The 20,995-nt window shown below is 40.3% G+C and overlaps 2 protein-coding genes across 4 annotated transcripts; one reads left to right on the top strand and one right to left on the bottom strand.

The window, feature by feature from the left end:
• Positions 1-947: 947 nt before the first annotated feature.
• Positions 948-4,883, bottom strand: LOC108884543 (nicotinate-nucleotide pyrophosphorylase [carboxylating]). Of its 2 annotated transcripts, none has more exons than XM_018678484.2 (5): positions 4,762-4,883; positions 3,736-3,989; positions 2,043-2,353; positions 1,433-1,564; positions 948-1,316 (listed from the first exon to the last, which is right to left on the bottom strand). In XM_018678484.2, exons 2-5 carry the CDS (start codon positions 3,986-3,988, stop codon positions 1,074-1,076), a joined length of 939 nt encoding a protein of 312 aa, XP_018534000.1. In that variant the 5' UTR covers position 3,989; positions 4,762-4,883; the 3' UTR covers positions 948-1,073. The 2 variants fall into 2 exon arrangements, with proteins under 2 accessions (XP_018534000.1, XP_018533999.1); XM_018678483.2 differs by having other exon boundaries at positions 3,736-4,044; positions 4,762-4,850.
• A 1,521-nt stretch (positions 4,884-6,404) lies between these two features.
• Positions 6,405-20,024, top strand: ppp1r12c (protein phosphatase 1, regulatory subunit 12C). Of its 2 annotated transcripts, none has more exons than XM_018678481.2 (20): positions 6,405-6,756; positions 7,691-7,865; positions 7,960-8,090; positions 8,517-8,635; positions 9,378-9,537; positions 9,706-9,850; positions 10,065-10,139; positions 10,233-10,312; positions 10,591-10,703; positions 10,805-10,872; positions 11,581-11,708; positions 11,891-11,978; positions 12,698-12,815; positions 14,469-14,584; positions 16,409-16,461; positions 16,542-16,581; positions 16,824-16,928; positions 17,272-17,322; positions 17,606-17,656; positions 18,802-20,024. In XM_018678481.2, exons 1-20 carry the CDS (start codon positions 6,548-6,550, stop codon positions 18,886-18,888), a joined length of 2,112 nt encoding a protein of 703 aa, XP_018533997.1. In that variant the 5' UTR covers positions 6,405-6,547; the 3' UTR covers positions 18,889-20,024. The 2 variants fall into 2 exon arrangements, with proteins under 2 accessions (XP_018533997.1, XP_018533996.1); XM_018678480.2 differs by having other exon boundaries at positions 16,824-16,937.
• The last annotated feature ends 971 nt before the right edge of the window (positions 20,025-20,995 follow it).

Genomic DNA, 20,995 nt, shown 5'->3' with positions numbered 1-20,995 from the left:
GGTAACTATTATAGGTATTGCAGAGATTTTGCGAACCAGTCCAATACAAAGTAGTTAAAAATCCTCAACCAGGTAACAGCTGTAAAATCCTGCTTTTGCATAAATAATCTGATCAGATCATGTATAATAGTATAGTCACTGATGTCATTTTCCTGCCTTGAGTACTTTTACTTTTATACCTCCATATTTTTACTTAAGTAACATTTTCAGAAGTCACCATCAACAAGAAGATTCAGGGTCCAAACTCTTTTCTGTATGTTCTTCCTGTTGCTGCCTGGGTTCTCTCTGACTCCGGCTTCCTCCCACAGTCTGAAGACATGCAGGTTAACTGGTAACTCTAAATTGCCTGTAGGTGTGAATGTGAGTGTGACTGGTTGATTGACTCTATATGTCAGCCTTGTGATAGACTGTTCAGGGTTCACCCAGCCTCTCACCTAATGTCAGCTGGGATTGGCTCCAGCCTAGATTATGTCATGTTCTGCCCATCTGTGGGACTTCCTGTGTCATTTCCTGTTTTGTTTTGAAATCACTTTCTTTATGTCTGTGTTGTGTTTTTACCTTCTGTCTTTTTGTCCCCGCCAGAGTTGACGATATATTAATCATTACACCTCCCAGTATAATGCAGCCCAGTTCAACCCTAAGACTAACCATTATCTCAACCATTGCCATATAAATGAATTCATATATGGCAATGTCATATCAATATCACTGAAACTGAACATTAGAAACTGACAGGGTTATTGTATTGTGCAGGTGTAGCTAATAAAGTGGACACTGAGTTTAGTGGAGCACCTGAATATTAAAAGGTTTCATATTTCACTAAGAGTTGGTGGACAGAAACATGACAAAAAAATGAGTCACAATGAGTTACAACTTCATTGCACCCAAGTGACTGCTTTCTGTTCTGCTCTGATCCTCATCAAATGACTGATGACAAATTGACTAAACAGGGTGTGGATTATTTTTAATCTTTAGCAACAGTAGAGAACTGTAACTGCAGCTGTTCTATAAAATAAATGAACATGCTAAAGATTGTTCTCTATTCATCAGAATAAAGTCTCACCTTCTCTCATTTAATCAACATGGGACTGTCTGTACATTCTATCTGCAGTGAGGAGGTTTGAGTTAGTACCAGGTCTTTGAACCTTGAGGGAAAAGTCCACAACTGGGCAGCCCTGTGTTATGCAGCCCAAAGAAATGATGTCCACATGTGGAGAGAAAAACATAACTAAGTTCTCTGGAGTAATTCCTCCACTGGCTTCTATCAGTAGAGTTGGGAACTCCATCTTCAGTGCACGAGCTGCAACGTGGAGCTCCTATACGTGACAGACAGGTTGGAGGAGAGGTGTATTAGTTTGTGCAGGGATAAGTGGGCAAAAAACAGACAACGTAAATGAGAAATGACTTGGGCTTTTGTCCTTTTTCCCCCTACCTGAGGTTGAAAGTTGTCCAGCATAATAATGTCTACTCCTGCACCAGCTGCCTCTCTGCCCTCCTCTATAGAGCGGCACTCCACCTCAATCTTACTGCTGAAGCCACACACTGACCGAGCGGCATTCACAGCCTGGAGAACAAACCATGTCTGTTTTTTGTTGTTGTTAGAAGTTGTGAGCACACAATGTGATGAGACAAATGTCAGTCTCAGCTGTCAAACTTTGTTCAAGTCCACCAACCAACCACCAAACACTACTGAACACATTTTTTAGATTTAAAATTAAACTTAAACTTGAAATCTAAAATCTAAAAAATCTAATCAAATCTAAAAAAGTATTTGAAATTTAGCTTTTGAAACTGAAATTTTCAAAAGTGGGCAATGGAAACACATAAACATAAACATAAATTCTGATGGTTTTCAAAGAAAAATATTTCAATGCTATAAATTCATTGGTGTTTGTGCTTGTAAATGTGTAAACGGTGGCCAAAGTATTGGTATGGAATTGAAGATCTGCAAATATGAAGAAAGACCATAATAATTTGAAGGGGTTTTTTGTTTTTGTATTACTATATATATATATATATGGATCTTTGGTTCAGCTGTGCACCTCTGTGATACTTCCTGACGCCCAGATGTGGTTGTCCTTCAGCATCACCATTCCACTGAGGTCCTGTCTGTGCATAGACACACCACCAACCAGCATGGCATACTTCTCCACCAGACGGAAGCCTGGTGTGGTCTTGCGTGTGCCCGCCACTTCACCGTGCCATTCTCTTGCTGTTGTCATAGCCTGGAGCTGAGAACAGCGAGTGGCGATCCCTGATGCACGGGCCAGGCAGTTGAGTGCCACCCTTTCCCCGAGGAGGAGGCACCTTGCTGGGCCTCTCACAACAGCTGTCAGTGTGACAGCATCTGGACCTGTGGAGGTTAGACAAACAATATAGGGGAATTGAGATCAAAAGATACTAAAGAAAACTAGTGCTATTTATTTCCGACTGAATAAATTGACACTTTATAAGTGATTGTTTCCCCTCAAAACTTTGGAACTCTAAATAGTGTTTTTTTAATCTCAGTTTTAAAGCAGATCATGTGAATGAGGCTTTGGCGACAAACAGCATGTTAGTTTAAGAAGACTGATGCCTTGTAAATCTGTACTATGAGCAGTTCTTTAAATTACTATTTCCTAACCAAGATTACATGTACCCCAGAGAGTAGTTCTGCAGTTACCAGGGGTTATGAAAATGAGTATGAGTATCTCAGTTTATATGAAAAATCCAATGAATTTTTACCACATTATGATTTGGTGAAAATATACAGTATGCCCACATATTTGTGTTCAGGGGAAAAACGCTCAACTGTGATCACATCTGATCTGGGAAACATGATGAGGTTATCAGGGTTATTTTCTCAGAATGTGAAAAGCTCTGTTCAGAGTCACAGACAACATTTTCTCGGGCTGAAACATATTCTTCATGACACTGATCTTTGTGTGTGTACATTCAATGCCTTTTAGATGTGTTTATTAAGAAGACTGACTTCATAATAACTTTTACGCCCAAATTATTAGAAAAGGTTTGATTGGAAAAAATAACAGGAGGAGCGTTCAGGCCATGCTTCAGTTGAAAGTTTCCCCTGTTTGCTGTTTCTAGTAGTTTGAAAAGTGTTGGATGACCAGTTGTATTTGTCTTTTGTGCCCACCACTGTGAAGCATATAAATGACATGTTACATTTGCTTGCTTTCTGGTATATTGATTATGCTTTTGACATTATTTTTAAGTTGTATGTAGATGTATTGGTCTCATTTCAAGGAGCATCACTTATGATCTACCTTTTATTTTAGTGACTTGATGGGTTCCTGAGCTACACTGATGCCCTCATGGAACATGTGTTAGTTTGTGATTTGGCGTCAGTACTGTCAGTGGTGGTATGGCATCTATTTGTTGTCTGCTGTGTGCTGTCTGACCTCAAAGGCCAGTCTACCTTAAGTATCCTTTATGCTCCCCTGTATATACTGGGAAACCTTTTCCTTGGACTGTGGTGAGAGTTAATTTCAGATTTATTTGAGCTACTTTTTCCTTAAAATGCATTGGGTGTCCACTTTGGATGATGATGATGAAGTCATTGTTTTGATGTTGTTAATGTTAAAGTCATGTCTTAACTGCCAGCTCACTAGTGTAGTTTGTGACTGATGACCAAGGTAAACGGGATACACTGCATTTTGATATCACATCTGTTTTAGACAATAGACAGTTAGATTCCCAATACCTGGTCACATGTGGAAGAAAGTGTGTAGTTCCTACCGATCTCAGCTCCATCCTGGTAATTCCAGTCCACGGTGCAGCCAACCTCAGTGAACACTGCGGTGAAGAAGGGGCTCCCTGCCAGAATGCTGTGTGGAGTCTTACACAGCAGCCATGCCTCAACCTCCTGTGACCCCACACACACCCCTGCAGGATCAAAGTTTGGCGTGTCCTCTGCCAGCCACTCTCGTACCAGCTGGATCAGGGTGTGAGGTGGGATTGAGTGTGCTGCTGTGTGTCTGGGTGGAGGCATTCTGAAACCAAGTGTGCATGAGGAAAGTGCTGTTCCAACTGACATGAAAGATCAAACTGAGGACAAATAATGCTGTCAATAACTTTAAAGGTACTTTCTTGTCTTATACTTATTTATAGATTTCATGCTTCAAAAACCTCATAGGAGGTTTCATAAGCATGATTAAAATGATTTAACAAAAATTATTTTCAGCTAATCAGTTACTGAACCCTCCAGCTACCAAATTCATCTTTAATGTCAACCTATACTAACAAATTAAACAATAAATAAAGTAAAAACATGAATGAGTGAAGCATAACACATGCAAATACCTATTCACAGGAAATTAGTTGAGTCACCAGATTTCAATTGGGGGAGATTTAGGAGTGACGTGTTAGGCAGCGCTCTCCAATGAATAAAAACAGTAACTGAGGGAATATCTTTTGAAAGAATGCTGTTTATCCTTCCAGCAGAAACTTGTAGAATCTATGTCAAGAAGCACTGAAGCTGTTCTTAGAGTTCATGTTGGACCTGCACCTTACTTAGACACTCTATATCAGTTTTCCACATCATTTGTCATGCATCTGTACTGCATATGCTTCACTTTGGTCATTCCTCCAATTTAAACCAGCATGTATAACAAATGGGTGGCCATACCACTGAACAACAGGCTCACAACAAGTATACAAGGAATTACTACAATCAGAGCATATTCTGTCATGCTTGAACAAATTTGTTGTTAACTAGTCCAAGATCTACCAGAACTAATTAATGCAAATGAGAAATTTACTTACTTCGACCAGTGTTTCTCCTTTTCCTGTTGGTCACAGACTGAAAAGTTGTAGTACTGTGCACACAGAGCCACAGGAAAAATGTGATGTGGAATTTGACCCTGTTTCCATGTTGGAATGTTTACAGGCTAGCTAAGTTTTAGCACTGTTGGCTTAAAAATGATTCTTGTAACCAAGGCTGATTGACAGGCCACTGAGGTCAGTATGCATGTTCTGAGTTAAAAGGTCTTAAGTCATTGTAACTGAGCAATATACTTATCCTAAATCACAGACTGAGCATGAAAAACCACAATAAGGAACAATTTTGTGAGTGACCAGCATACATACATATATATGTATGTATGCTGGTCACATATGTGACAATATGTGTCAATATGTGTCACATATATATGTAGTTTAGTTTTTGTAGGTTTGCATACACACACACACACACACACAATATAACTACCAAAGCAGTAGTGGACATCAGCAGTGTGCTACATACAAGGAAGTTATTGCAACACCAACAATAGTGAAGAAACCCCCCCAGAAAACTCAACCTTCAGCAGACAAGATGAACACCATCATTTCTTATCACACACAGCTGCTTTTTAAACAGCTGTGGTAACTTAATGAATGCCACTTATCTCATCGTCATGCTATCAGCTATTTTAAGGTAGACAGCCTATCAGGATGATCAGTCCTAGGTGGAGACATGCTCTGCAAAGTGGTTGGACTTGGATCAGTACACTGCCTTAAGGCAAAAAGTTGCTAATTTCATCTTAAGAGAAAATGTGTGGCTTGTTGTCATCTGGCTGATCCTGCTGTCTCCACATGGGGAAGTAAACAGGACAAACTTTGCACATACATGGTCTCAGTATACTTAAAAATTAAAACTTCTGATTGTCAGGTCCCTTCATTAAACTAACTAATGGTTAATATAAAATCAGCTGCTTTAAATATTAAGTATAGCTTTCTGGGTCATCGGGATATGAAAACTCTCTCTGGCAGCTTGTTTTGGCATTTTAGCCCATAGCTCAGAAACACTCTCTAGTGGGCCATTTGACCTCTGATGTTCTTGAATTTTTGTTCCCAGATTTTGCTTAATACATTATTTTAATAACCCCTTAGTGATGAATTATGTTGATGGGTATTTATAGCTGCAGGTGACTTTCTAAACTTTGTTGATGATTTCTTAGATGGTGAGAAACCTGAAACATCTTATTAACGACTTATTAACATTTATAACTACTAGACTTCAAATGGGAGACTTGTGACCTTTAAATACAGTTATTAATGACTCATCAGCCAGGGTGATTTTTCTCAACCTTGTGACACAAAAGTTTGCTCTAAATAATATAACTCATCTATAATAATCATATTGGTTACAGCTTAGGCTACAAACCCTTTGTAAAGAGAGCCTCATTCGAAACCCATTCATACATTACTGCTCCTATATTCCTGATGTATTTGCCTTCATTGTAAATCTCATGTAAACATTACGCTGTCTAGAGTCTCAGAAGAAGCACAATGACAGGAAGTGTAGTTGTTACTCCTGTGTGTACAGTGCCCAGGCATGAAGCTATTTCGGCGTTTCCCCCTCAGGGGTTTACAACAAAACAACGGTAGTGACGTCACACGGACAGGTCTATGCAGCTTTGCGCGCTCCCGACGCCTACGAGCGCGAGCCGAGGCTTCCTCCACATCCAGAGCAAGAACCAGGAAGTGAAAGTATACACATGGAGGGTGTGTCTTTCCCTGCCAGTGTATGTTTTATTTTTAAAAACACAGTCCTCCTCGCATAAAATAAATGGGGGACTCGGCGAGGACCAAGCGGCGGGAGCAGCTGAAGCGCTGGGCCGGCTCCTGTACTGACAAAGCATCGGCCGTGCCCAGGCGGAGGTGGCGGGGCGATGCCGAGGACAGAGCAGGAGAGCCGGAGGCCGAGCTGAGCGACCCGCCGAGGGAGCAGCCAGGGTCTGTGGGCTCGGATAGAATTAGCCCCCTCCTCAGACGACGGTAAGGAAATGTGTCCTGTCAAACAGTTTTACAGCAACGGCCAGGTAACTGCCAGCTAGCTTCGCTTAAACATAATAACGTATGCGAAAGGAGGAATGTTGTGCGTGGGCTTGGACAAGGGGTGGACAAAATAACAGAAACACCTCACAGAACAACAGACTAGCTCTCCAGCTACGAAATAATGTTACCTTTTAATGAAGCTCATAATATTCACTTGTTATTGAAACTGTCAATTGTCAGTGGTCGTTTCTGAGTGGTCGTTTCTGAGGAGTTTGTAGTGCATGTCCTAGTTAGCTAGCTAGCAAAGTGTCTTAGAGTGGGTCTTGGTGAGGGTCCACTTCTACCACTGACTTTTACTAATCATGATTTTTGGGATTGACGTTGTATATGATTTGCAGTGCTTGTTTTCAACCAGTGATCCCATAATGCAGGCAGGAACCATCTCTTTTAAATCTGTTTTAAGCTGTAGCATTCTGCTAATTGGCGCTAACATGGCTGTCTTGTACTACAAGAATGGCTGTCTTAGTTCCAGGTCCATTTGAAACTGCAGTGCCCAAATGTATGAGGAAATTATTTGGCCTTTTTAAAAATAAAGTTACATATTTGTGACATTTGTGTATTTTTGATGGTGTACTTCTTCAGTCGGAACTGATGGGCTTGGGGCTGAGAACCACAAACTAGTTAGGGAAAGCAGACAATACACACACTGGTGGTATTGGTCGTTTTATGGGCTTTGTTACAAATAACAAAACTATACAATGTTATACAAACTCACTTTTCCTATGACATTACTGTCATGAGGTATTTCTGCTTTGTAAATTCCCTATATGAAATTCAGCTCTGTTACAATCCATGTTTGTCATATTAAATTTGCAAACCAGCCACAACAGCTAACCAGCAAAGTTATTTAGCTGCCTTTATCCTCTGTCTTAAGGAAAAGTGTGAGGTTTGACAGGGCTGCAGAGTTCCTCGCTGCCTGTGCCAGTGGGGACACAGAGGAGGCCAAGGTGATGCTGAGGGAGGCTAAAGACGCCAAAAGGAAAGATGGGGAGGACGTGGTAGAAATTATCAACTGTTCTAATGCCGATGGAATCACCGCTCTACACCAGGTGAGGCAGTGTCTCCTCCTCAGGTTTCTTTATTAACCATTTACAGCTGAAACATTTACAGCTTTATTATTTTGCTTTCCTCTCTTGTCCACAGGCCTGCATAGATGGCAGCATGGAGATAGTGACCTTCCTTTTGGAGAATGGTGCCAACGTGAACCAGGTTGACAGTGAGGGATGGACACCGCTGCATGTTGCTGCCTCCTGCGGCTACTCTGACATTGCAGAGTGTGTAGTATATGTCTCTACAGTTAGCAGAATACAGCAGCCTAACAGCTGTATAAGACAGTACTCTTTGCCACTGTGGGGACGTGAGTGCAGCGTGGGTGCCAGAGTATTTCTGCATTCAACAATACTAACATTGTTATTGTGTTTGGCAGGACAGCAAGTCAGCTAAAGCATGAGTGGGCTGGCCTGGCACACAAACGCATGCAACTCAAAAGATTTAAGAACTGATGCACTTTTTTTCTATGGTCCCTTTTCCTTCTTTGTGAATAATGCATTTTGGTCTCACTTTGAAGATTGAATGTATCGGCACCTCAAACGCAGATAGGATCAGGTGTTCTTTATTTAGAATTGGTTGTTCTTGTGTAGACGTTGTAAATGTTTCTACAGTTAAACAGATTCTGACTCTGTCCATGTTTGTTTTGTCAGTTTCCTTTTGCAGAATGGTGCATCTCTCTCTGCTGTGAACTGCGATGGTGATGTTCCCCTGGACATTGCTCTGGATGAGACTACTGAATCCCTTCTTCAGGATTACACTCTGAGACAGGGTGAGTGATGTTCATTGACAACCACACACCTATTTTTAAAGGTTGTTTCATCATTTGTTCGTGCTTAATCGGGGTAGAAAATGTTTGTGTTACTTTCCCACATATGTTCTGTTTAATTATCAACTTATGTTTTCAGATACATTTGTTGAGAGAAATCCAAGCACCCTGATGGGCCTGTTCATAGTTGTATCACTGCTGGATTATGTATAGAAAAGTGGCCACTCATGCACCTATGTAATTTACTGCTTTGAACAGTTTGATTGAGAATCAGTTTGATTATCTTGTGTAATTTTGCCTGTTTTTGCCATATTATGATATTTGATGATATCAGAAGATTGATAATGCTTTCAACCTTATCATCTAGTTGTGTTTGGGACATCTGTGAGGGCTAGAGGGCAGAGGGTTTTAGGCAGGGTGATGCTTGATACAAACTAGTTGGTATGACATGTCATCCAATAATGCTGGAAAGCAAAAGTGTTTATACCTGTGCCAAATGGGAATAGCAGTGGACATTTTGGGCAGTGTCTCCTGGAAGGCATTCATTGTGTTGCACTCATTTTTGCTTAAAGTTAGAGGTAATTGTGCAAAGGATGAACAAAGGAGAGCTTAAGAGAGAAGATTAAACCTAAGAGGAAGCATTATTAGTTAAATGGAATACACCTCAAATGTGTGTGCCTCATAATGTGACTGACATGGATTAAACAAGTGATGCATATATGTTACATTTTGTGTTTGTGTTCAGGTGTTGACTTGGAGGCAGCTAAGCGGCTGGAGGAGGAACAGATCATGACAGATGCCCGGACCTGGTTAACTGAGGGCCCACCTGCTGATGTGCGACACCCCAAGACTGGAGCCACCCCACTGCATGTAGCTGCAGCCAAAGGCTACTTAGAGGCCCTCAAGTAAACGTTTCTGGCTTACTAGAACATCTTCCTGATTATCTTTGTCTTGGGTTGAATAGCCAGAGGATAAACATTTGTCAGTATATCAGGCTCTTGTTTTTTATCTATATTTTGGTTTGTATTGTCTCATACAGTTCCTCCTGCTCTGCTCTTATCACCTTGCTCCAGGATACTGTGTCAGTGTGGGCTGGATGTGTCAGCTATGGACTTTGATGGCTGGACACCTCTTCATGCTGCAGCACACTGGGGTCAGGGGGAGGCCTGTCGCATTCTGGCTGAACAGCTGTGCAATATGGAATCCCGTAGTAATGCGGTGAGACCCAAAAATGCCCCATAATGAAAACCTTTCTTATTATATCATGCAGATGTATTCTATGTTTGGCATGTTCTTTCATTTACAGAAAGAACATTTATCATGACAGACCAGATTAGGTATTTTATACTTTGAATCTAACATCACTTTGCTTTTTATTTCATGTTTAATTTTTGTCATGTTCTTTATTCCTTATCTGAAATGAATTTTGTAGGGCCAGACACCATTTGATGTTGCTGATGAAAGTGTCGAGGAGTTGCTGGAGGACTTATCACAGAAACAAGCCAATGTCAGTGTGTGTGTTATCAATTATCATCATAATCAAGTGTAATTTAGAAGACTGGTTGTCATGATCACTGACTGCAGTGTGTCTTCCTCTCAGTGGCGTAATGAACAGTCCATACTGGAAAGACAAAACCAACAAGGCCCCACTGCTGCAAATGCACAAAACAGACGGCGGAGGTTAGTCTGTAACTTATCTGGACTTAAGTACATTCTTCCCAATTAAAGATGTTTCAGTTGTTCCTTCCTGTGAACACCAAGGGCAGGTATTAAGCTTAAACTAAAAACAGTAATTCAGATGTCTATTGAGCATGCCTTGGACAGATTGTAATAATACCAGTAAATAAATAAATAAAAGTTTTAAGATGCCAGCACATGAAACCTGAAAAATCTCCTTGGGTAACATTAACCTTTCTGAGTCTTTCAGTGTCAGCATCTGTCCTATTTTATACTTCCAGGAGCTCAGTGTGTAGGATGAGTAGTAAAGACAAGATGAACGTGCAGGACCAGTCTAAAGAGAGGGGCATTTCAGGAGACCTGGAGCTGAGCGAGGAGAAAGAGAGCAGCCCTGGTAAAAGCATTACTGCATTGACAGCTGACCATGAGTAGTACATTCTTTGTGAATACAAGACACTGTGCTGATCTCAAAATATCCTGGTTCTCTTTTCTCAGAAAGTTCCACTGTATCTAGTCCAGACACGGAGAGTGTGACCACATCAACAGTCAGCCCTGCTGACAAGGTAAAACTCAGTGAGCACAGTCCTGTATGTTACCCAATGGTGTTCTTTCTCAGGCTAGTGGTGTTATGCACATTCAGTTGTGATATAGAGAACCTGACTGTACAATGTTTTTGAATAATTCATTACTTTGTGCTAAAGGCACCTCACATGATTCATCAGGTTTTTCTGCTGTCATCCTGGATATTCACAACACCTTCTCACCATGACACACTGTATAGCTAACAGTAGGACTGTTTGACCGACAGAGAATAGAACTTGATAGATAGATGGTCATATAAGGTGAGAATGGCCAAAAACAATGTAATTAATATCAGTAAATAAGAAAGAAAAAAAAAAAGTCAGAATATACTATGTCTAATGTGAGAACAATGTCCAAACCAACAATGGTAACAAATATTGGCAGTAGGGATATCTGTGTATTTCTGTCATGATCCTTTTCAAAGTAGTTCATTAAATCCGAGAGTTTGACCTCACATGACTGTATTTATACACCCAACATTTCACCAGAACTTTTGGACACATTCCTGATAAAAATGTGTTGAAATTTCTTGAAATTTTGTGAAGGCTTTTAGGCTGGATTAAAGCATGCCAACAAATAGACTTATTCCAATAGAATGCTCACATTAATTATGTTTCCAGACTAGGATGATAAATTCAAATCTGAATCAGTGACAGCTGATTATAATTAAGATGGTGTTTTGTGTTCAGACGCCAGAGAAGGATGAGGAGGAGAAGGAACAGGACAAGGCAAATCGCACTGCTAGAGTCCAACCCACTCCTCAGACGAGGGATCCAGCAGCTGAGAGTCCCAACACCCCCAATGCTGACAGGCGCAAGTAGGAAGCAGAAACCTAAAAAATATTCATATCCAACTAGTTAATTTTTACTTTAAGTTGTACTCAAACAGTTTCTTTAAAATGTCCCTCTATAATTTCATACAATTGTATGATACATAACAATATTAAACATTTACGTAATACTAATGTCATATATAATTTGTGCATGTTTGTGAGTTTAGGTTCCAGGCTCCAGTCAGGGACGAAGAGTCTGAGTCTCAGAGGAAAGCTCGCTCTCGGCTGATGCGCCAGTCTCGCCGCTCCACACAGGTAACAGGATTAGAACATACTTATATTTCAGCACCACAAAAATAGTTTTACTAGACTAGCAACATGCAACATTGCAACATTTATAATAGATAAGTCATCATATAAATTCAATAATCTCTTCATGGAAACAAATTCTAAAGTCTAAGGGCTGAGGACATTTCTACATAGTGAGGACATTTTGATCAGTCCTCATTAAAGAGTAAGGGTAGAGGTTAGGTATTTAGTTGCGGTGGCATAATGTCAGAGCGAGTTCTCACAAGTACAGAAAGGCAAATGTGCATGTGTGTTTGCTGAGGGGGAGCTCAGCCCTGCCCTTCGGTCATTGCTGTTTTTGTTATCAGAAGCCATGTTGAATCAGTCAGACAGATGCTCACACATGATGCTGCTAAAACCAACCACAGTTTTTTTTGGTTAATTAAACATTTGGGCAAACAGATCACCGTGTTATCATACTGACAGACAGCCAATGTGACTGAACACAGATATATACTGAGTGAACTATTTACTGTGTAATGATGTGGGTAACCTGCATATTCAGGACTGTGGTACAACTTGAACTGCAGCATCATGCTGCACATCTACCAAGGTACAAAATATGTAATGCATCAGTGTCTTTTCATTTCATGATGGAAAGATTGCATAATTTTGCAAAGGAACTGTTGCATTCTGATTGCAACATAAGGCCTCTGAGTGGTTTTATTTTTGCTCTGTGTGGGCAGGGTGTGACTCTGACAGACCTGAAAGAAGCAGAGAAGACTGTGGCAAAAGCTACAGATCCACCACCTCGCAACATACAGCCTGTCAGCCCCATAGTCACTGTCACGCCTGCTGAAAGGGGTGAGTGAGGATAAAATCTATGAAATAAACTGTCAGTGGTAATGGTGTTGGTTTACTAGCTGGGTTACTTCTTATAGACAAATGTCCAAATAATGCTTTGAGTGACTTTTTTACCAGTAAAGTGCAGTATAATCAGTAATTGACTTATTTTCTATACAGTATATTGTGCTGGCAAATATAGTCATATCTAATCTAATCTACAGCACAGAAACGCCAACCAGGTGTGGTTAATATTTTCAAGTTAGTTACATGCACATGCAGTTCAACTCTTTGATTCCTAGTGCAGAAAGTTTGAAGTTAATAACTTTTGTGGTGTCTCTGTTTTGGGTAATTGAAAATTCAGCAGAGCACTGACTGAGAAATGGTCCACAGCAATGATGATGTCATCATCATAATCAAAATGGCAACCACTGAGCTCCTTCATCTTGGGGAAGATGTAGTAGTCTGAAGGTCCAAATCAGGTGAATAGGGCAGATAGTGGACAAGTTCAGATCGACACTCTGTGGATGACTGCACAAAGGCTGATATTGACTGTTTTTCCAGACAGTGCCGACTTGCAATTTTCATTTACCCAAAACAAAAATACCACAGAGGTTATTAACTTCAAACTCTCTGCATGATAACTTGAAGAGTTGGAACTGCATGTGCATTGGGTGACCGACGGCCAGATGGTTACGGTGCATTACATATGGGCGCATGTTCTGAGGAGCTGGTCCCCAGCTTGAGTTTCAGCCGGCCAGAACCTTCGCTGTGTGCTTTCCCATGTTTCCTGTCTTCCTCACTGTTTTTGTCAAGTAAAGGCTTAAATGCCCAACAAAGTAACTTAAAATAACTGCATGTGCATTGCAACAAGAGCTCTGTAGACTGCCCCCATCCACCTTAAGTCACAAACCTATCTATTGTACAGTTGAGATTATCAGAAAAACAAAAACAATCTGCCAGTTAGTATCTGTTATTCTGCTTACCCGTCACTTCTGTTTACTGTAAGTAAAAGACTAAATAAATAAAAACAAGATGTACAAAGTTAATTTTGGGTGGAGTGCTCTTTAGGAAAGTCTTTTAAAGGAAATGGGTTTTCTCACATGTCTTAAGGGCTACTGTTGGTAAGTATAGCATTAGGTGTGGTTTAGCTACAAGGGCGGCTACCACATATATGCTATGATAATGTTGTGGGCTGTGTACATCTTCATACTCTTTATTGTGTGTTTGTCATATGTTACTCACACTCCACCCAATTACTTTAATGGGGAACTGAGCAATTCCCCTTGTTTCAAAAAAAAAAAAAAAATAGTAAACACACCAGGTTGACCTTTTGGAAGAAAAAAAAAGCCAAAAACAGCACTGTCCATGTTAACTGAGCTTATTACTCTCAAGCCACAGCATGCAGTGATCTGTAGCCTGAGGCAAAAGATAAGACATTCTCCTGTATCACACAAAGCAAAATTTAGAAACTAATCTGCCTTATGAATAATGATATGTTAGTCAAATGAATCCTGGTTTGAGTTTTGTGTTCTTGCTGTGTTTGTTATATGTTACCTCTCCTCCTCTTTTGGGTCTCCACAGTGACACCAGACACAGTTAGCTAGAGTTTTGACTCAACTAAAAGTCCCACAGACCTCAGGAGTGTTTTCTGTTGACCTAAATGTGTTTCAGACACAGACTCAGTGAAGCAGGTGGAGCCGGAGGGAGAGAAGCGTCTGGGAGTGAAGGACAGGAGGAGAGGGAGGAGGGAGAGACGCTCCACTGGCATCGTTCAGCTGGAAGGAGAGGTAAGAAACAACTTTACGTCATCACAAACATGGTAGTGTCTGCTTTTTTTGGTAAGTTTTTTGTTTAACAGGCCACAGGAAATAGTTGAAATTAATGTACTCTTTCAGTTTTGCAACAATTCTTGAGCACTGACAGTAGGTGAAATGACAGCGAAACCATTTCCTCTTTGTCACAATGTAACTGAATATTTAATGAGAAAAGAGGGACTTTTGTTTTGCATAAAATGCTTATGAAACTAGAATGCAAAATGAGCTTAACCTATGCCCCACTGAACTGCCTCAACTATTACTACAGTTTCCATGCTGTCATGCCATGCAGTTTTATGTATACTGGTGATCCCAAATTTTACAAAGATGCAATAATGTCAGATGGAATTTGAGGAAATGGATATAAAATGGTGCACAAGACATCTAGCTGAATAAGATACATTTAACAACTTGTGAAGTTAGTTGTAAAGGTAATAGTTTAATGCAAACTCAATTGCACAGGGGGCCAAAATTCAAAACACAGTTTAGGTCGCGGGCCGAACAGGATAAACATTTATTGAAGACACTAAAACTAAATGTTTTGAACATAAATATGAATAAAAACAGACAGGAATATTTATATTCCGGAATAAATAAATTTAAACTTTAAATAACTTAAAATATTTTGCTCTCCATGAAAATATATCCTGTCAAAATTATACAAGTTAGAAATATGAACATGCTGCAGAAAACACCTGAAAAAATAAATAAAAATTGTGACAGTGCTTGTGCTTTAAGTAAACGTTAAAATAACAAATCAAAACATTTGGATTTCTTTGCTTTTATGTCATTTTATTAGAGCTGGATGCTTGGCATCTTTTTTTGGCAACAAGTTCTTTTATGTTTGGTGTGAGATCCTGTGTTGTGGAGATTCTCAGGATGGACTGCAGGTGCTTATCAGTGTGTGCTGTATTGTTAGTCTTCATCACTGAGAAGAGCTTCTCACACAGATATGTGCTACCAAACGCACAAGGTTCGAGCCGCATGTAGACGGAGCTGGGGCATTGCTGCGGGAATGGAGTGAATAAACTGTGCAGGCCCTGCAGTGTCGTACTTTGCCTTTAGTGTCCCATTACACTGCAGCTCAAACCGCTCCATCTGAATCTGCATAGGTGCAGTTTCCACGGCAATGGTTGCGAAGCAACTCGAAATTCTTTTTTTGTGCTTCAAAGTCACCAAAGCGCAGTGCGAACTCAGTGCGCAGTGCGCTCAGTTAATCAGCAAAGTGCGCATTTGATTGCGCACTTGATTGACGCGGGAAGCGTTCGGCAAGGCAACTGAAGCGCTGCATTATGGGATCGGTAGTTTATAGTGTTATCAGTGCTTCATATCGCCGGGCCATTAATGACAATAATATAAAATGATCTCGCGGGCCGGATATAATTGCACGCCGATCCGGATGTGGCCCGCGGGCCTTGAGTTTGACACATGTGGTTAAATGGGATTACATCCAGCATGGAGGCTTGGCAAAATGTTCGCTTTGGGAACTTAAGGGAGCCTAAGAATGAGTGGCCTCTTTCAGAGGTAGTTTAGTTTAGTAACACCTTTCATGTGTGTGGGGATTGCAGCTGTCTTTGAACGTCACCCAGAGAATTATCCAGTTTGTAGAGTTCCCTCTTTTAAAGGCTCAGATGTGTGCTCATTAAATATTCATCTATATTATGACAAAGAGGAAGTAGGTTCGTTGTCCTTTTACCTACTTTCAGTGCTCAAGATATATCTTATTAGATGGTTAGGAAAGTGATATTTTAACTGTAGTGCTGTGAGGTTGACAGTATGAAATGTAATGTTTTTCAGAATGAAGATGAGGACACTCATCTGGATGATACAAACAGTATTACTACTTCCAAGTGAGTCTCACCATTCTGATTCAGATTTATAAATGTATAACCCTATGCTGGTGTTGAGGATTCTCTGACGGTCTCTGCAGGGAGAGTCATCTGGGAGACTTGCCAGCTGACTACAGAACGGTACGTGTTTGACCCCCTCCCCACAGAAAAGGTCACACATTCCTTAAAAACACACCTGAGGGCTAAAAGTGATTTATAGCTGAGATCTAGACGAACCAGGACAGGGTACCCAGAGAACTTTAAAGGGAAGTGAAAAGAAACCCCAGCAGGCTGTAACATCAGCCAAGCTATTCCCTACTTGCACATATGAAACACATGAAACTTTGATTGTTGTGTGGTCTGAGTTGTGTGCTTCCTTTTAGCTGTACTTTAAGGTACTGCAGGAAAACCTGGCTCTGAAGGACAAGCTGCAGGAGATGGAGCTGCTGCTCAGCCAAAACAAAGTGGAGCTGGAGAGACTCCGACAGGTTCGGCAGGTTTGCTGCTGCCTCTGACTTTTAACAGTGTGTGCGCGCATGTGTGTTTGACATTACTAGAGGGTTGCTATGTAAGCGCTGATGTTTGTCTGAGAGCCATAACAAGGAGAGCGTGTGGATGTGGACAACAGCACAAACCAATTATAGCTGTTTTGTTTCATTTTCTTTTCTACTTGGTAAGCATTGCTGTCATGTGTTGAGTGTGGCGGATGTATTGTTTTGAAATTAAGTCATTAATTCAGTGTCTGCTGCAGCTTTCATAGCCTGCAACAGTCGTGTAGTTGTACAGTGACGAGAATGAAATTGGTTAATTAATACTGTCTCACTGTGGCAGAGCCAAGAGAGCGGCACAGACAGACCGGCACTGCTGGAGCTGGAGAGATTTGTAAGTCTGCTTTTTATTTACTGTGTCTGGCCTTCAGGGAAATAACCTCCCATGCTGTCTAAATTAATATAGTTACTCACAATAAATATCTCTTTATATATATGTATACTGCTCTGTAAAGTCTTATAAAATATAAGACCAGAAAATGAGTGCATGTTCACAACTCCTTCAGTGTGTGAAGCCAAGGTTCAGAAACATTAGACCAACTTGCGCACTGCTGTATAAATAACAGCAGGTGAGATATTTGCTTCTGCAGCCTCAAGTTTTTCACTCTCGCTCACAGGAGAAGATGGCCCTCCAGAGGAAAGCAGTGGAACTGGAGGACGAGCTGAAGGTATACATGTTCACTTTAATACCAGTTACTACTGTACTGAATTAACTCATTTGATGGTGTGCTCCCAAATGATTTACAGTGAACACAGCAGTTATATTATCATTACTGCTGTCAGAAAAAACTCACACTGAAACTGAAACACATTTTAACAAATTGCTTTGTTTTAGATGTTACTTGGGTAGCCTGTATTCCTCCTGAGTCCCATATAAACAAATGCAATATAAATTCCAATTGAAATTGAATGTAAACTGAATATAATGATGCTACACAAGCTTGCTTTAAAGATGTGTGACAAAAAAGAAATCTCATCAACCTGCCACTGTTACCAACAGTCCCATCATCTCCCTGCAAACAGTCACGTTATCCTGCAAAGTGAATGTTTCATGGAACCTCTGGGGCTCTTGCTCTGTCATTAGCTTAGCTGTAGTTTAGGGTTTCAACCAGATTTAAACCTGTGTTGTCTGGAAGAAAATCACATAGTCTCAAACTCCATTGCTGTGTGTCAGAAGCGGCTGTTTAAACTGCACCTGTGGCTTTGGTCTAAACCCAGCTGCTGTGTCCTTTAGAAATCACCCACAAATCTACATGCCACTAAAGGTCATCGTATCAGATATTTAAGTTAATCCTGCAGCAGACCTGCGTTAATTAAGGTTCAGAGAGGCACATTTCCTAAGCTCACATTATTTTATTTCTTTCTAAAAGTACAGATCTTGTACCATCAAGTACGACAATGACAGCACTGTCAAGTTTTACAATATATTACATCTGCCACAGTTCATTTTTGGTGGCCAGAAAGTTACTGATTATTTGAAGCTGAAGCAGTCAGTCAGCGCAACCATGTGTTTATTAATGCTCCACTACACATTCAGTACCTATAACACAGACATGTGGTTAGTTTGTTCCTCTGAGTCACCTGTGTAGGGCATAATATAACTTTATCATGCACCCATTCTAAACCTCAGACAACCCTAACCTCTGTCAATGCCTCATCTAAGGATAAAACACACTCACAGCTAAGAATGAAACATATCCTGTATTGATCTTGTAAAACAGTTTAAGAGCTGCTGAAGAAGAACAGCTACAGAGAACTCTACAGTTATATTTGAAGGAGAGTAACAGCTAAATGTGTAATAATATTTCTGTAGGTTCTGGGGGACCTCAAAGCAGATAACCAGAGGCTCAAGGATGAGAACGCCGCCCTCATTCGGGTGATCAGCAAACTTTCAAGATGAACCTTAAAAAAACCTGGAGATTAAGAAGTATTACAGGATTTATCTTTTGCCCAACTCAGAAGACACAAACCAGGAGCAGAGACGCAGCATTAAACACCTGCAGAGCACATTTAAGAGTAACTGGAAGAACGCATAGATTTCAGGGTTATTAGCTTGTGTTTGGGCCTTTATCATTTGGCAGATCTACTGTATGACAAGCTGAACTGCACCTCCTGTGGACTGACAGGGTGTTCCTGCTCACATCCACTTTTATATTAAGTTTTTATTGTTGTATTTTTTAACTGGAATATTTTATGTGCTTTGCTTCTGCAATACTTTGTATAAAATCTGTATCAAGAGACTTAAAGCCATGCACAGTGTGAGTGCACAGTTTCTTCATCTCTGATGGGGTGGGGAAATTAAGAAACAAACGGCAGTCATGTGTGGGGGGTGGTTATTAGAAAAAGACAAAAAAAAAACCCCGACATTTTTTAAATGTGCCAAAAACCAGCCCCACTTTTGCATGTCCTTTGGGGAAAACCCCATGTGGTCAGTGTTGTTTCTCAGGATGAGTCTTGGGTCGATGCTTTCTGTTTTAGCTGACTGCTGTACAGGTGGACCAAATTTGCATGTTCATTTCTCCTCCCACTCCTCTGAATGTATATTTAATATGTATATTTATGTACAGGGGCCATCTGTCCTGACAGTGATGTAAAGGTGTTGTCGTGGTCTCTGTCGTACAAAGGACGCAGAGTTGGGTGCTATTCATGGATGTCAGATGCAGCTCATGTTCAGGGGGATTCTTACAGAGAATGTTTGTTACAAACGTCAGATCTTTCAAGAGGTTGTGGAGAACGCATGCTCTGTTCTTAGTACTGTAAGCTGGTAGTAATTTCACTTTGCAGTTTTGACTGGATGCTTCTGAAAAGCAACAACCCCTAAGCTAAGTATTCACCCTGTGACGGACAGCTGTTATTGCTTAACAGACAGGCCAGATGGGTCAACTTTTGAATGTTTACTCCAGTTTAAAGAAAAAACTTGCATGTCAAATTGTATTTTGATGCTGTGCCTTTCAATATACATTTGTAAGTAATATTTCTATTTTGCTTTGATAAACGTACACTGTTAAGTATCAAATACAGTTTGGGCATAAATGATCATGGCTCTGTTGCTTCTTTTAGTTTTTGACCTTTTACTTTTCTCAAATGTTTGTACATCTTTTTTTTTCCCACCAAAGGTCAATATGATCTCTTAAAAATTCATACAACAGTATAACCCAGCCAATATACTTAGATCCAGATATATTGGTCAATATGTCAATCTATAAACAGTTGAAATTCCATGATCTATTCACCAGAGGGCACCAAATCAATGTTTCAGCTGTAAAATATCCCCCTCAGTACATATCTCTTTATTACACATAAGCACAAGACATTTTGTTGTTATTGTTTTTTAGCTCTCAAATATTGATATTGGCTTTAAAAATCAAGGTCAAGTTCTTGCACAAAGGATGTAGATTGCTCTACTGGTGCTTACAGACTGAAAAAGAAGTAAAAACCTGCAGTATTGTCATATGTAATTCTATATACCCTAAATGTCATCAGCCACGTACACTTGAACATACACAGCTCTGCAATTTAAAAGGGAGCCACTAACTTTCCACATCAAAGTTGGTTTCTTGGTCTTGAGGAGTACTGCTGCATGTGTGATTAAAGGTGTACAAAGAGAAAGCTGTGAGAAATATGATACATCGCCTCACTGCATTGTACACCTTAATCTCTTAAATAAACTGTTGGTGGCTGAGTTGCATTTTTGGTAAAGTAGGCACCAGGTTTTAACAAGGAGAACAAGTGGTGGGGGAATGATTTCTCTGGTGCTGCTGCAATGATTTTGATGCTTAAAAAAACAGACGAATCCATTTTGATTCTGGTAACTGTGCAATACTCTTAAAGATTAAAGAAAGACACCCTCAACCTTCACCTTGCTGGTTCTGACCTGATAAAATATTTCCAGGCCAAACATATCTCAAATTTGAGGCAACTTATAATGAAAAATGTTTTTCAAATCAAAGTATAATTGTAAAAGTTAAAACATTTGTGATTTTCTATGTTGCTACATTTTTGTAAAG

This window comes from Lates calcarifer, linkage group LG5 (assembly GCF_001640805.2).
Source record: "Lates calcarifer isolate ASB-BC8 linkage group LG5, TLL_Latcal_v3, whole genome shotgun sequence".
NCBI lineage: Eukaryota > Metazoa > Chordata > Actinopteri > Centropomidae > Lates > Lates calcarifer.
This window is presented reverse-complemented; position numbering and strand designations above follow the sequence as displayed.